Source organism: Ovis canadensis, chromosome 6, assembly GCF_042477335.2.
Source record: "Ovis canadensis isolate MfBH-ARS-UI-01 breed Bighorn chromosome 6, ARS-UI_OviCan_v2, whole genome shotgun sequence".
Lineage (NCBI taxonomy): Eukaryota > Metazoa > Chordata > Mammalia > Artiodactyla > Bovidae > Ovis > Ovis canadensis.
Window position 1 is genome coordinate 127787795 of NC_091250.1, and position 17291 is coordinate 127805085.

The window sequence follows — 17291 nt, forward strand, 5'->3', positions numbered from 1 at the left end:
GACTGGAGACGCAGAGGTCACTGCTGACGTGACAGTGACCGGCGAGGAACCACGGTGGCTTGGGCTGGGCAGGAGGTGGGAGACCAGGAAACGGGCATGAGACGCAGGTCTTCATTTCAAGACGTCTGTGCAGAGAGGTGAGTTAGAGGGGAGGATGGAGTGTCCATGGGGTTTCCTGTTTTCACTAAAGAGGGGAGAGTCCTGTGGTGTGGCAGATGGACGTTCACCACTGCAGCCCACTCAGCCCCTACAATGCTCGCTGGAGCCTCAGAAGACACAGGACCACAGAGAAGCCAGGACTCCTCCTTTCAGATCTTTTCACTTGGATCCTCCCGGGAGACAAGGACTCTTGCTTGGTTGGTAGAGAGACCGTGTTCTTGATTGGACAGTATCAACCACTTTCAAAGAGCAGGTGGTGTTTTGGCTTGAAGCTGAACTAAACATACTCTTTCTCATTTCTACAAGCAAGTCAGTGATTAGAAGGAAGAAACAGCACTCTCCTAGTTTGAGGAGTCCATACAGTTGTTGACCAAATGTCTCAAAAGATGCAGCATTCTGCCAAGCATAGCAAAGCAGGCCATGCTGAGGGGTGGGCTTCGATGGGACAAAAAAGAAATTGCAGACACCCTCAGGGTGCAGACCACCCAGGATGCATCTGACAGCAAGTGATAGCTACCAGCCTTTCCCCTACTGCTGAGATGGGTCCTATGGCTCCTAAGTCATAGGTTTGCATGTGACCCTAACCCTCTAGAGATCCCTTAACCTGAGACGTGAGCATTACATCCACACTACAGTGGCTCTCAGCTGCCCATCAGTTTGCTCATGACTCTATTTTATTTTTTTGGAGCTAGATATCACTTTTTTTTTTTTTTTGCTTTCATTCCCCCCCAAAAGTAGAATAGACTTTTATGAAAGTTGAACCTTTTCATAGCAATTTACTTCCTCCCTTCAATAATTAAAAACATGCATCAACAGCACATAAATCCACCATGAAAATACTGACCAAATAGCCAAGCGATTATTAAATTAAATTATTAAATTCTGAACATTAAATTAATCTTCTGTCTGTAGCTGTGGACATTTAAACAAAAGGCTGGGCAAATACACTCTTCCTTGTTGGCTTAATTCCTGAATTTTAGGCATGTGAGCAAGAAGGCTTTTCCATGGGTGGAACTCTGTCCAGCTTTATCCAATTCTGGCAGACTTCCATGTCATTAGCTTTAAGGTTCTTTTTAAAACTTCACTTAAAAAAAAAAAAAACCCCACAAATGAACCTAACAGAAAGACTCACAGGCATGGAGAAAGAGTGGTGCTTGCTCGGGGAGGGGTAGGGCAGGGAGAGGGATGGGCTGGGAGTTTGGGGTCAGCGGATACAAATTATGCCATTTAGGATGGATAAATAACAAGGTCCTAGTGTATACACAGGGAACTATATTTAATATCTTGGAATAAACCATCACCGAATAGAATATAAAAAGGAATGCATACATGTGAGTCACTTCGCTGTGCAATAGAAATTAACACACACTGTAAATCAACTACGCTTCCATAAAACAAAAACTGATGTGCCTGCATTCACGTGAATAAAGGCTTGTACTACAGTGAAGCCTGAAGCTTTACGCAAGTGGCCTTAACTTTACAGTCACAGCTCATAAGCAGCCAGATTATTATAGTGACCCAAAGTTTAAAAAAGCAAATTAATGCATGTCACTATAGACACAAGTAAAGAAATGGCTATGGTTTTGGTTCCCTATGGCCCAAAACACCTCTTCTAAATCTTAACCCTCCCCTGGAGCCTCATCTCCACCATCCCCAACTCATTCCCAGGAGTTTATAGGAAAAGGGAATATCACACAGCTTCCCCTCTGGGGAGCATTCCGAGCTTTTACCCCTGGTCACTGGTTTACATTTCTGGCTCCACCTCCACGTCCATCCAGCACATGCCCCTCTGCTTTGTTATAAGCTAGTAAACGGTTTTCTTTACAAAAACAGGAACTTGGACGCGAATCTGACTGAAACAGGGATAACAGCTCCAGTCTGCGTCACATTTAGCACCTGCTGGTACCTCACATCTGATCCCATCACTAATACAGGCGACCTGTCTAACTCCCAAGGGTGCTGGCTCCTCAATCTCTGTTCTAAAACGAGTCTCTAGAGCTTCAGAGTGAACAGTGTCTGCTGTCAGATCAACCTTCAGAAAGTATCTGGTGAATGCACGGATTGGTAGATTGACAGACAGACAGACAGATAGATGCTGTTGTTCTTTAGTTGCTAAGTCATGTGCGAGTCTTTTTCGACCCTGTGTACCGTAGTCCGACAGGCTCCTCTGCTCATGGAACATTCCAGGTAAGAATACTGGAGTGGATTACCATTTTCTTCTCCAGCGGATCTTCCCAACCCAGGGATCAAACCTGCATCTCCTGCTTTGGCAGGTGGAATCTTTACCACTGGGCCACCAGGGAAGCCCAGAAAGAGAGACAGATATGGGGGAAAATAGTGAGAATTAAGAAAGCAAACTTGGAAATAATTTCCTGATAGCTGCTTTGTGGAGGAGCCTACCATACACACATGAATATCCATATAAAGATGCACTTTAAGCTTGTCTCTCAAAGCGCCACCTACCTAGAGTTTCCTTGATTTTAATGCTCAATGGAATTTCCCAAACCAATGAAAGCATAATCACATCAGGTCTCCGCTGTCTGTCGCTGGAACCCAGAGTGCTTGGCCCGGAGACCACCGGGTCCCTGTCACACCACGGTCCCCACCCTGTGTTTCCACCCTTCACAGACCAAGGAAGGACCGAGACTCACACCATGAGAAGGAGGCCCCCGGTGTTCGAGACGCAGCCTCGTCTGGTTGGGGTGGCATTCTGGTCATAGCCCAACGTGCCACACAGCAAGCCCAGGAGGTAAAAAGTCAAGATGAGGGTCAGCAAGCAGCAGACGACCAAGCAAACCAGCCACCTGGGGGAACAAGCACAGAGCAGGCACACGTGAGCAGTGACGTCATCGCAACACAAGCGTGCTGGACCCGGGCGGAGGGGTCCACGCTACCCTTGGCAGTCAATCAGAGTCCTGCTCATTCCTCAGAGGGAGAGCGCGCTGTGAGAAGACCCCTTTCCGGCCAGAGTCCTCCAGCTCAACCAAGTCAACATTTATCCTGGTTTCAAAGAGCTCTCAAAGGTCATGGGATTATCGCTTCTTTCCCTTCGCTTTAATCCACCGGGCCGGAAGCAGGGTTGACTCAGCCTCTCCGAGGCAACTGACAACCCCTTAAGGCTTTTCAGTTCTCTCAAGGTTCCTGAGGCTACAAGTGTGGATAATCAGGGTGTTAGACAAAAGGGTAAATGATGGTTGGAATGCTGCGTATTCAGAGAGTTATTGAGGGTGGCCCCAGGACAAGCCAAGCTTAACACTGACTTACTTCCTCCACCAAACACAACCACAACCATGCTCCTTAAGGCTTTTCAGTTCTCTCAAGGTTCCTGAGGCTGCAAGTATTTATTATAAAGAGGATGAGATGCAGACAGATCATGATAGACAACAGATAAGAATTTGGGACTGGTTCCCCTGGTCTTTTATCTAAAATGTTTTGTGATTTTCGGAATACTAGGGACAGGGGGGCGGGGAGTAACCTGTGTTCCTTACTGAGGCAGATACCTTCTACTTGATGAGTGCACTGAACATTTTAGAAATTTTCACATCAAGTGAGAACAGTGCATGCTCAATCGTGTCTGACTCTGTGATCCCATGGCTGTAGCCCGCCAGACTCCTCTGCCCATGGGATTCTCCAGGCAAAGATACTGGAGAGGGGTGCCATTTCCTACTCCAGGGGAACTTCCTGACCCAGGGATCCAACCTGTGTCTCCTGCATCTCCTGCAGTGGCAAGGCGATTCTTTACCACTAGCACCACCTGGGAAGCCCTTAGAATTTTAGGCCCATCCCAAATCAAATGCCTGCAGAATGGGGGTCTCAGCGTTATGGGAGGTCTTGTGAGACACTCGAGGATAAGGGATCCTCAGTTAGGTCTTGCTGGCATTCCTCGAATGTACAGCAACCCAGGAGTGTTCAAGGGTAGAAATACTTCCCAATCTTTAAAATGCTAAAAAACAAAGCATGTACTCTGCAACAAAAGCTGTCACTGCAGTTTTTCATTCAGTTAAGAATAAACTCAATCATTATTAATAATGGGCTTCCCAGGTGGCACTAGCAGAAAAGAACCCGCCTGTCAATGCAGGAGACCTAAGCGAAGAGGGTTTGATCCCTCGGTTGGGAAGACCCCCTGGAGGAGGGCAAGGCCCCCACTCCAGTATTCCTGCCTGAAGAATCCCAAGGACAGCCACCTGCACCTACTCTGTGATGTTTTGTGCCAGATCCTGAGGATACAAATTTAAATAAGCCATGGACTCTGGCCTCAGGGATCTTTTACTGTTAATGCATGTCTCATCTACTTTGTTAAATTTCTTTTTAAAATAAGCTTATAGTCTCAGGGTGCGGGAGGAGGAAGGGAAGGGAGCTGGTATGTAGACAGATCATGGCACCGTTCCTCCCATCTGTACCACTCTGACTTCTAATGAGATTTCAAGTCCATTGGGAAAGGGTCTGTCTTACGTTTGTTTGTAACAATCCTTGGGTCGGGAAGATCCCCTGGAGGAGGAAATGGCAACCCACTCCAGTATTCTTGCCTGGAAAATCCCATGGATGGAGGAGCCTGGTGGGCTGTAGTCCATGGGGTCGCAAAGAGCCAGACACGACTGAGCGACTTGACTTTTTATTCTTTGTTCACTGGGGTGGCCAAGCCACATGGTAGGAAAAGGCGGGCTGATACACAGCGATAAGTAAGGGCATAGTCAGGTGGGAGTTGAAAACCCACCTTTGCCACATTGTCCTCAGTCTTCCCTCAGGGAGGGAAGTCACTTCATCTCCCTGAGTCTCAACAAAACAGGGTTATAAACACAACACAACCCAGGGGGTTTCTATGAGATGCTATATGGAGAGGTCTGGTGGGCACACTGCGACTCTTCCCTAAAGGCTAGCAAGCACTGTTATTGTCTCACTATTTATCTTGCGCTCCTGCATAATAAATATTCCACGTAGGGATGGCGGTCTCTGGAGTCTCCTGGGTTTGGGCAGCTGTAAGAGTTCCAGTAGTGGTCGTGGGGCTGAGCCTTTCAGAGCAGAGATCCCGTCTTACTTCTCATGTGATCCTGGAGATCCCGCGAGTCGCTCCTGTCCTGTCCTCCCCTCAAGCCCTTGTCTGAGATATGCCCACCAGCATCTCCCAGGACCACATCCTACCATTAGCATTTTTCTAAAGGACAAAGAGCTGGGATCCACAGCAGCTTCAGACAATCCGCTGGTTTCAAGGATGCTCTTTCCGTAAGAACCAACCTCTACGTATTTACTTTATATATGCATATAGAAAAAAATATTATCTGAATGCTCTAATTTCTTTTAAATTTTAAAATCCTGTTACATACCTTAGATAATTATAACCAAGACTCTGCAAGCTATCAAAATTGCAAATAATTGACTATTTGGCTCAAGAACTTCCAGTCTTTAATAGTGATGGAATTCCAGTTGAGCTGTTTCAAATACTGAAAGGCGATGCTGTGAAAGTGCTGCACTCAATATGCCAGCAAGTTTGGAAAACTCAGAAGTGGCCACAGGACTGGAAAAGGTCAGTTTTCATTCCAATTCCAAAGAAAGGCAATGCCAAAGAATGCTCAAACGACCACACAATTGCACTCATCTCACATGCTAGTAAAGTAATGCTCAAAATTCTCCAAGCCAGGCTTCAGCAATATGTGAAATGTGAACTCCCTGATATTCAAGCTGGATTTAGAAAAGGCAGAGGAACCAGAGATCAAATTGCCAACATCTGCTGGATCATGGAAAAAGCAAGAGTTCCAGAAAAACATCTATTTCTGCTTTATTGACTACACCAAAGCCTTTGACTGTGTGGATCACAATAAACTGGAAAATTCTGAAAGAGATGGGCATACCAGACCACCTAACCTGCCTCTTGAGAAATCTGTATGCAGCTCAGGAAGCAACAGTTAGAACTGGACATGGAACAACAGACTGGTTCCAAATAGGAAAAGGAGTATGTCAAGGCTGTATATTGTCACCCTGCTTATTTAACTTCTATGCAGAGTACATCATGAGAAACACTGGACTGGAAGAAACACAAGCTGGAATCAAGATTGCTGGGAGAAATATCAATAACCTCAGATATGCAGATGACACCACCCTTATGGCAGAAAGTGAAGAGGAACTCAAAAGCCTCTTGATGAAAGTGAAAGAGGAGAGTAAAAAGGTTGGCTTAAAGCTCAACATTCAGAAAACGAAGATTATGGCATCTGGTCCCATCACTTCATGGGGAACAGCAGAAACAGTGTCAGACTTTATTTTGGGGGGCTTCAAAATCACTGCAGATGGTGACTGCAGCCATGAAATTAAAAGACGCTTACTCCTTGGAAGAAAAGTTATGACCAACCTAGATAGTATATTCAAAAGCAGAGACATTACTTTGCCAACAAAGGTCCATCTAGTCAAGGCTATGGTTTCTCCAGTGGTCATGTATGGATGTGAGAGTTGGACTGTGAAGAAGGCTGAGAGCCGAAGAATTGATGCGTTTGAACTGTGGTGTTGGAGAAGACTCTTGAGAGTCCCTTGGACTGCAAGGAGGTCCAACCAGTCCATTCTGAAGGAGATCAACCCTAGGATTTCTTTGGAAGGAACGATGCTAGAGCTGAAGCTCCAGTACTTTGGACACCTCATGCGAAGAGTTGACTCATTGGAAAAGACTCTGATGCTGGGAGAGATTGGGGGCAGGAGGAAAAGGGGACGACCCAGGATGAGATGGCTGGACGGCATCACAGACTACATGGACGTGAGTCTGAGTGAACTCCGGGAGATGGTGATGGACAGGGAGGCCTGGCGTGCTGCGATTCATGGGGTCGCAAAGAGTCGGACACGACTGAGCGACTGAACTGAACTGAACTGAACTGAACTGATTCACACACATACGTATATACACACATGTATGTAATGCTTCATGAATTTTCATGTCATCCTTTCACAGTGACCATGCTAGTCTTCTTAGCATGGTTTCAATTTTAGTATACATGCTGCTGAAGTGAACAACTTTTTAAATGAACTTAAACTAGGGTGAACACATATCACCTTATGGCCTCTTTGTACAATTTGCTGTCTTAAGATTATCCTGGTTATATAGCCAAATTTTCACCCAACTCCCCAGCAAGTTCCACGCTCGTAGTAGAAAAGCTCAAAGAAGGCACTGACCTGTATGAATCACATTCTTCCATAGTGGGTAAATAGTGGAGGATATAATCTTCAGAGTTATTAATGTAACGGACGAAACTCGACAGTGTCTTCTGAATAGGAATCTTTGTGCTTATATTCTTGACATCAGATTGAATGGAATTCAAGGTCTTTTTAAACTCTGAAAACAAAGACGCCTCAGTTATGCGTTTTCATAGAGGAGACAAGACATTTAGTTTTGGAACTTAACTGAAAAGCTTGAACCACTTTTAGCTCCTCCCATGTTATGCAGATGTTTAAAATATGAGAAGATTCTACAAGCAGCATGAATGCAGCCAAGTCTATTGAAAAGCAACTGTTTAACAGAAGAGCAAGCTATGAGAACTGACTTAAATGACATGGTGTGAAATCAAGCCAGAGTTTTCTTCTACTTATTTCACTAAAAAAAAAGAAAAGCAAAATGGACCAAGTGACTAAACTGTACTGTGTGCCTACAGCAGATAAGGCATTTGTACATATGTTAACTCATTTCTCATTCCCAATTCACTAACAGGGATGCTGGGCTCATAGGGGTTAAATCACTTGACCATATATCTGTTTTTCAGAAAGTACTAGAAATGTGATTAAAAACTCAGGTTCACCTACCTGTAAAGCTTCTGTTAAATGATTTTGAAAAAAAAAAAAAGCTATTTAATAATATAAGAATCCCTCCATCTACATAATAGCACTGAGGAACACAGTAATTTTCCAGGAACAATTTCTTGAACACATGACCTCAAGTGACATTTCTGTTAAAATTGTATTTGATTCATACAAATTGAATCTTGCTAAAGTCTACCTGTGTCTCCTACATGCAAAAAGCAGTACTATTCCCAGTGGTAAGTTTCTATTAACATGCATCCTAATCTCTCAGGGAGGTTATGTTACATCTTTCTGGAATGTGTGTAATCATCAGGGCAGGTCCTGGGATCAAAGTCAGCAGGGGTGGGGACCGTGACCACTCACTAAGACCTGAAGGGGGCCTCATCCACAATGATTCTTGATGGGGGACATCCCAGAAAGGGACATCCCTTGACTCATTGGTCAAGGTCTGCTGATTCTGAAAGGCAGACACACGTCTCTGCAGCAGCGGAACCAAGACTGGCAGGTCTCAGGATGCGATCCAGGGCTCCTGGTGAACTTCTGGGAGCTGGGAGCACCATCCGAAAGGAAATGACGTCACACGGGTGGAAATTTTTTGTTTGAAATTGTGTGGTTCACCTCCGTGTGACTCTTCAGGAGCTCCTAGGAGTCAGAGTGGGTGGACGTCTCATCCACATGACTCATGCCTAGAGACCCCAGGACCCTCCACCCGGAGACTCTGTAGGTCTTTTTTAATTAATTAATGTGTTTATTTTTGATTGCCCTGGGTCTACGTTGCTTTGTGAGGGCTTCCTCCAGTTGAATGGGGCTACTCTTCACTGAGGTCTGCAGGCTTCTTGTCATGGTGGCGTCTCTTGCTGCAGAGCACAAGGCGCACAGGCTTCAGCCGCTGCGGCATTCAGGCTCAGTAACTGTGGCTCTCGAGCCCCGGAGCACTCCAGTTTTCAGGCTCTTGCAGGACCAGGGCTTGAACCCATGACCCCGACACTGGCAGGCAGATTGTTATGCAGTACGCCACCAGGGAAGTCCTCCAGGTCTCTTTGTTCACCCTGAGATTTCTGGGGGTTGTTACACATGGCATCCAACCAGTCCATCCTAAAGGAGATCAGTCCTGGGTATTCACTGGAAGGACTGATGTTGAAGCTGAAGCTCCATTACTTTGGCCACTGATGTGAAGAGCTGACTCACTGGAAAAGACCCTGATGCTGGGAAAGATTGAAGGCAGGAGGAGAAGGGGATGACAGAGGATGAGATGGTTGGATGGCATCACTGACTCAACGGACATGGGTTTGGGTGGACTCCGGGAGTTGGTGATGGGCAGGGAGGCCTGGTGTGCTGCAATTCATGGGGTCACAAAGAGTCGGCCATGACTGAGCAACTGAACTGAACTGAACACGTGGCATATAGATACCCCCTATCCTAAGCACCGTTTCCTTGTCTCCGAATCGGGCCCTTTCCGCTTCTCCGCTGTGTTCCTCCCCACACTCCGCAACCTTGGTGACTCTGTACAGAGCTGCCGCCCTCTCAACAAATATCTTCTTCCAGCTTCAGTTCGGACATTGCTTCCTCCGGGAAGCCTTCCACTATTCTCTCCGGCCACTGGATCCCTTGCACACACCTCACTAGGTTCCCAGAGGGTGGTAAAAGCCAGCTGTAGGGTTCATGCCCAGCTGCAGGGTACACAGGGGTCATGCCTCCCTTACCTCCCATCCCCAGAACCCAGCAGCAGTGGGCACACAGCAGGCAATCATGGGTACTACAGGTTGTTTGGGAAGGACATGAACACCCTCACTTGTCTTCAACCTGGGGGGCGGCAGGGGGCGCTCGCTCAGACTCAAGAAAACTCTGGCTCGTGTTCAGGTGATGGCAGTGTGTACACCCGGCCTCGCGCATGCAAACTGCGCGCCTTGCTTGGCCAGACTTACAAGGGAGGGTGGCACGTATTGGCAGAGGAGGTCCAGGAAGAAGAAACAAAGAGAGTAAACACAGAGATTAGTAAGCAAGTGGCTCTCAGATGAACAGTGTGGGTTATCTCTCAGATGCCGGCATAGGAAAGCCAGAACTCTGTCTTGAATAGGTCAGTATTTTAAACAGAAGGGAATCTTAAACAGAAGGGAAACCACAGAACATCCAAAGCACTATGTAGTAGGAGAAAATCCTTTTTACTCAAAGTCTTAATGGGTTGAAAAAGCAGTATTAGGGAAAAATAAATAAATACCTCCAACACAGCATTTTAAAACCACTCCATCAACAGGCCTTCCCTGGTGGCTCAGCTGGGAGAGCCCGCATGCAATGCGGGAGACCTGGGTTTGATCCCTGGGTTGGGAAGATCCCCTGGAGTAAAGGAAAGGCTACCCACTCCAATATTCTGGCCTGGAGAATTCCCTAGATAGTATAGTCCATGGGGTTGCAAAGAGTCGGACACGATGGAGTGACTTTCACTTCACCATCAACAGATAAAAAGAAGCACTAAGAAGATGATTTAAAGAAAGAGAGCGGATAGCCTTACACAGCTTCAGAGATGTGTCCCCTTAGCAGACAGCCCAGGGGACTCCACACTCTTGCACAAAGAATTGTTTATACTGTGTCCTTTCTCTGTACTTCACCCTAGATATGACCACCTGAATTCCACCTGTGACTTGGCTGCTTGAGATCAGCGGGAGTCTCTTGTCATCACTTCTGCCTCTCCAAAAGGGTAAGCACCTTAAGACCCTAGGGCAGCATGACGTCAGCCTCCCTAGGGCAGCATGACGTCAGCCTCAGAAGCAGACCAATGTTTTCCTAAAGAGACAAAATAAGTCCCTAGACAGAGCGTTCCTTTAAAAAAATCAATTTTAAGCTCTTTTAGGAAATACATTTACAGTGAAAACAACCCAGATCTGACCTTCCAGACAGTAAGCTATGCCTGTTGTTGGCCTTTACAGCGTCTGCCAGGTTATCATCACAGTCTAACCCTCAGCCCTGCAGCTTCCAGCCATAGGAGGATGTTAATCTGTGGCTAAGTATTATTTTTTTTAATTGATATCATTTGGTGAAGGTAGCATTACTGAAATACTTATTATTTAGTTTTGTAGTTTGGGGTTTTAGTGAGAAAATATATATATATTTTAAAGAGGGAAAAAGAACAATTCTTAATAATGCATTTCTTTGTGCTAACCAGCCAACTCTTAACAAGGAGACACAATTACTTCTAACTGGCAATCTCACCTGTTATGAAGTCCCTGGTTTGATTTTGCACTTCCTCAGGTATGTTAGAAAGAGATTCATTGGCCTAAAGAAGGTTCAAATAAAATCATTATACAGAGTAAGTAGAAGAGCATTTCATAGCATTCATGTTCAGCTTAGAATGGAACAGAGAAGCAAAATCCAACCTTTATCTTAAGGATGAAATGATCACGACATGGTCATTAAAAGTCTAAAAAAAATATTCCCCTTTAGAGAGGACTTGCTTTAATTCGTATCCATGAAAAGTTTTTAATTTTCAGTTCATGTTAAATGTTTCCATGTATTTATCCCAGTATTTCTCAGCTGGGGGCAACTTTGTCCCCCAGGAGATACCTGGCAATGTCTGGAGATGTTCTGGTTATCACAACTGATAATGTCCTTGCCATTGTCGGGCATCAGCCAGGGATGCTAATACATACTCCACAGTGTACTGGACCAGTCAAAGTGCCCTGCGGTTAAGAAACCCTGATCTGTACAGTGTACCACATGTAGCTATGAAGTGAAACTCTAAAAACAGAATCTTATTTTCCAAAGCAATTGCATGATAAAATTGGAGATCTAGTCTCAGGGAGAACTATAATGTCCTAAAACACGACTTAGAAAGAATACAGACTGTAGTGAGGCTCAAATGAAAATCAAAGCAGCCGTGCCATGCTCTCTCACTCTTGGGCTAAATCCATGAAAGGACAATGTCATTATTTCCAAGCAACTTACCTAGAGAGCCAGACTTCTGTCTAGAAGGGGTTTAATTTGTGTTCCTTAACTGTCTGCTGGTGTATTTAGACATTTGTTAGGGAACACTGTAGTGATTACCACCTCTTACGAACTGAATGTCTGTCCCCCTGGAATGTATATGTTGAAATTTTGACCCCCAAAGTGATGGAATTAGGAGGTGGGGTCTTTGGGATGTGATTATCTCATGAGGGTGGAGCCTCCATGAACGGGATTAGTGCCCTGTTAAAGGGGACCCCCAGAGAAGGCAATGGCACCCCACTCCAGCACTCTTGCCTGGAAAACCCCATGGACGGAGGAGCCTGGTGGGGCACAGTCCATGGGGTCACTAAGAGTCGGACACGACTAAGCGACTTTACTTTCACTTTTCACTTTCACGCATTGGAGAAGGAAACGGCAACCCACTCCAGTGTTCTTGCCTGGAGAATACCAGAGACGGGGGAGCCTCATGGGCTGCCATCTGTGGGGTCGCACAGAGTCGGACATGACTGAAGCAACTTAGCAGCAGCAGCAAAGGGGACCCCAGAGAGCTCTCTCTACTTATTGAGGATACAATGTGAAAACCTAGAAAAGGTCCCCCTTATCTGAACCCAACCAGGCTGGTAACCTTATCTTTGACCTTTAGCCACAAGAACTGGTCAGAAATATACTTCCATTGTTTATAAACCACCTGGTCTATGATATTCTCTTATAGAAGTCCAGGCTTCTCAAGTGGCTCACTGGTAAAGAACCCGCCTGCCAATGCAGGACATATAAGAGACGTGGGTTCCATTCCTGGGTCAGGAAGATCACCAGGAGAAGGAAATGGCAACTCCAGTATTCCTGCCTGGGATATCCCTAGGACAGAGGAGCCTGGCATGCTGCAGTCCATGGGGTGGGAAAAAGTCAGACATGACTTAGTGACTCAACAACAACAATCTAAGTTACAAACTTTATAAGATTTGTGGTGACAATAAGTTCCCACTTTAGCTTAGCAACACTGATGCCACGAAAAGGAAGTTCATGACTTGCGTTTCCTCAAACACAGCTAAGCCGCCCAGCACACTGGCACTTGCAGTGGCTTTGGTACACCTGACCTCTACATTTATCTGTGTTTGGACTTGGGGAGGTCAACCATCACAAGAGGTTTAATGTCTAGAAAAGGATTTACAGATCTTCTGATTCCATTCCTTCATTTAACAGATAAGATGATGTCAGCATGCAGAGACCGAGAGTTTCTAACGACTTGTCTGAGGGGACACTTACTTCGTTAGCACATGTAGGTGAGTGTTTGATAGACAGCTGATGACTTCTTTAATGTTCATGCTTTAAAGGATGGAGTTGAGAATAAAGCTATTCTCTCCCTCTTCAGCTCTTGGGGAAATTCCAGTATTCTGGACCAAGGTGGTCCCTGTCATTTTTTAGGGTTTAAAGTCTTGTGGGACAACCAAGACAGGAAAGCAATAGTCACTGTGATGAGGAGCTTAACAAAGAATACTTGCGATGCTCTAAGAGTGTATTAAAAAAGGGTTCTGATCTGGTCAAGATGCCCAGGAAAGGCCTCATTAAGAAGGTGAAATAGAAAACTCCAGGTAGCTACTAGTAGTCCAAGAAGCTGGGCAAAGGGCAGGGAGAAGAAAAGAAATGCCAGGCAGAGCACAGAGTCTGCACGTGAGCAGAAGTGAGGAGGGGCACCACACGGCTGCCTCCCTGGCAGAGTGTGAGAGGGCCTTGAGTGAGAACCAGCACAATGTCCGCCATGACACCCATCTGGTCCTGGAGAACAATATCCATCACCCTTCTTGGCAACTCGGCTCCAGAATGTCTCTGCTTTTTCGCCGTTACCTAGTTCCTTATGCACTACTCTACTCTTGAAAATCATCTAAAATAAGCTGCTGTGTGTGTTTTTTTTTTTTTTTCTCTAAAGACCATACCTTTTGGACCAGGCTGGACAAATCTGTTTGAAGAAGTCCATCAAGCTGAGTGATGTGTCCATCCAAAGACGGGAGCTGAAATTTTATAAAACAAAGTATAAGGCCAGGTGGTTACCCCACACCCCCAATTCTTTGTGATAAGCAAGGGATCTTCTTAAATTCAACTCCTGAGACATCTATATTATAAAGGGTGTGACCTACATTTCTTCTGAACAACAGCATAGTGATGGAGGAAAACCACTGGCTCAGAATAGACCCTACAAGTACTGATTTTACATGTTTGGAGGTCTCCCATAGCAGTCAGCTCAAAGTGATGGCAAGAAATTTAACACAGATTGAATACACGTGACCTCACATGTGACTGAGTACCAGGACTAAACATTGTTGAATACAGTTGTGAACAGCTTCTTGAAAAATAGCCTTATAAAGAGAATCCCTGGTGGGTCTGTGGTGGAGAATCCACCTGCCAGTGCAGGAGACGTGAGCTTGATCCTGGGCTGGGAAGACACCCTGGAGAAGAAAATGGCAACCCACTCCAGTGTTCTTGCCTGGGAAATCCCATGGAGAGGAGCCTGGCAGGCTACAGTCAATGGGGTCGCAAGAGGTGGATATGGCTTAGCAGTGAAACCACAACAGCCTTCAAAAATGTCAGTGTCACCAAAGAAAGACTGAGAAACTGTTCCAGGTTAAAGGAACCAAAGACACATGACAATTAAAGACGATGTGTACCCCAGACCACACCTTGCACTGGGAAAGAGAAATCCATTTTCAAGCACATTTTTTTTAGAAAAATCAGCAAATTTTGATATAAATTTTGGTGGTATTGGATCAGTATTATGTTACCTTAATTTTGGTAGTCATAATCATTATGTAAAGTTAGGAAACTCATCAAAATATTTAAGGGTAAAAAAGCATGATGTCTACATCTTTCCTCTAAATGAGAAAAGGGCAGAATGCGTAGTATTGTACCCATATAGATGATAGTATAAACAGATGATAGGTACATAGATAAATGGATAAAATAGTATAATTAAACAAATGGAGCAAAGTGTTGACAACTGGTGAATCTAGGTAAAAAAAATGTAGGCAGGGAAACTGGTACCATTGTTACAAATTCTCCGCATGTTTTTTAAAGCACATCACAATTAAAAGTTACTCCCCAAAGGACTCAATTTCAAAGAATTTGGATGCAAGTATACATCCTACATATTGCTGTTCTATGACAACAAAAGTTACTGTAGTAGATTCAACACAGATATTGAATGTTAAGTGTTTGAATAAAACTGATCCACGAAATGTGAGAGTGAGAAAAATCTATATTAAGACATCGTTTTACGTAAGTGTGACATGTACATATCACTGGGCTTCCCAATGGCTCAGTGCTACAGAGGCCACCTGCTAACACAGGAGATGCGTGTTCGATCCCTGGGACAAGAAGATCACCTGGAGGAGGAAATGGCAACCCACTCCAGTATTCTTGTCTGGAGAATCCCATGGACAGAGGAGGCTGGTGGGCTACAGTCCATGGGATCACAAAGAGTCAGACAAGACTTAATGACTGAGCAGGCATACAGGTACATATCACTATACTGAAACATTAAAAATATAAGTACTCATGATTATTTTATCTACATCCCAGAATTCTGTATTTTCAAGTTGCTTCAAAGCCTTTGTTTTCCTAATCTTTTTGGGATTGTGAGATATTACCTTATATTTTGGTATCTGTGGTTAACATACCAGGCCTATCATTTAAAAGCACATTTTAATTTTTAAAGGTCTGCAAAAAGGCATCCTGCTTCCTTTTTCATTTTTAAAGCTGAATTCATCACAGACACATTGGTCCCAATGCAGAGAGGGAAGGGGGAGCGGCAGTACCAGGACTGGGAATGAAGAGGTACAGGGCACTGTGGATAAAATGAGTTACAGGATCCACTGCACAACACAGGGAATCTAGCCGATATTTTTAAACACATACACACTGAAATTGTCAAAGTAAAATAAACAGAGAAAGAAGAATGGTGGGGAGCTGAATTCATTCTGAGGGTGGTGGTGCGTGCTCAGTCGTTTCTGGCTCTTGGTGACCCCACAGACTGTAGCCCACCAGGCTCCTCTGTCCAAGGGATTCTCCAGGCAGGAATACTGGAGTGGGTTGCCGTGCCCTCCTCCAGGGGATCTTTCCCACCCCAGGATGCGTCTCTTGGGTGCCGCACACCGACAGGTGGATTCTTGACCACTGGCGCCACCTTGGCAGCTCGTTCATCCTGATACGTTTCAAGCAACGAATGGCAGAGAACTCTCAGGGAGCATTTCCCATCCTCCCTTCTCTCCAGCTGCAGCCATTCCGATGTGGTGGCCACATCACCAGGAAGGCTGACAGAGATCCCCCCTCCCCCCGGCCACCAGTCTCTGGGTGGGTGAACCACAATGAACCCTCCCCAGCCGTCCCAGTGACACCTCCCTGGAGCAGGACTGCCCTCTCCTCACGTGATCAAAATTGGCACTGTCATCCAGGACGCTCAGAGACTTCCTGATGCTGTTGCACGTGGGCGCCACTGCAGGAAAGGAGCACTGGGGATCCGTGAGCGTTTGCTCCATGCTGGTTTTCACATCTCTCAGGCTGGTGCGAAGATACGCAGATGAATGCTTCACGTCCGTTAAGACAGTGTTCACTTGGACCAGGGTATCTCTGTTAGCTTTCATGTCTGTTAGGAACACAGCCCGCTTCAGAACAGAGGCACCTGCTGGGCTGACCAGCGGGGGATAAAAATCCCTTCCCATCTGCAAAAGGACCTTAAAGGAATTTGAGATCAACTTGCAAAAATGGCACTGGAAGGCACCCAGGAGAGCCCGCTATGATGGGCAGACTGACAGGGGAATACGGGGCTACTGCGGCCCCGTCTGCCTCTGCCAGCGATTCCAGCCGGCTAAGTTCCCCGACCTGGGTGCTCTTTCAGACTCACAGGGGAGAATATCAACCTAGGAATGGGACTGGGACTCATGGGTGCAGCATTAAGTGGCTGGCGTTGGAGCAGTAGCCACAAGAAAAGGTGTCTCCACCCTAGCCTTGCCCAGCCTTGAGGAGGTCAGCCCAGACACCACCAGTCCCAGTCCCACCAGGTAGCTTTAATTCACAGGAAACCTGATGACACCCAGACAGATCTTAGCGATGGATATTTTAAAAGCTGGCAGTAGACACAGCAAGAGATCACAGATTTGGTCCCTTATCTGCCGAATCTAAAAAAGACATGATACAAATAAACTGACTGACAGAAACAGGCTCACAGACACAGAGAAAGACTTTATGGTTAACAGACTCACAGGCATAGAGAATGAACTTATGGTTGCTGACAGAGGAAGGAGGAGAAGGAAATGGCAACCCACTCCAGTATTCTTGCCTAGAGAATCCTGCAGACAGAGGAGCCTGGGGGCTGCTGTCCACAGGGTCGCACAGAGTTGGACATGGCTGAAGCGGCTTAGCAGCAGCAGCAGCAG

The 17291-nt window shown here is 45.8% G+C and overlaps 1 protein-coding gene and 1 non-coding gene across 22 annotated transcripts in view; both read right to left on the bottom strand.

The window, feature by feature from the left end:
- PROM1 (prominin 1) overlaps positions 1–17291 on the bottom strand; it is a 144680-nt gene that overhangs the window by 27381 nt on the left and 100008 nt on the right. For 20 of the 21 annotated variants that reach the window (XM_069594749.1, XM_069594754.1, XM_070292455.1 and 17 more), the window contains 5 exons: positions 16284–16501; positions 13800–13874; positions 11137–11200; positions 7309–7468; positions 2811–2963 (listed from right to left, as the gene is read on the bottom strand). In XM_069594749.1, coding sequence (XP_069450850.1) covers positions 2811–2963; positions 7309–7468; positions 11137–11200; positions 13800–13874; positions 16284–16501 — 670 coding nt within the window. Of the gene's footprint in view, positions 1–2810; positions 2964–7308; positions 7469–11136; positions 11201–13799; positions 13875–16283; positions 16590–17291 lie in introns of all 21 variants that reach the window. The other variant, XM_070292454.1, reaches the window with a different exon arrangement.
- Positions 7043–7149, bottom strand: LOC138443079 (U6 spliceosomal RNA). Its single transcript, XR_011258004.1, has one exon. It is a non-coding gene; the product is annotated as a U6 spliceosomal RNA (small nuclear RNA).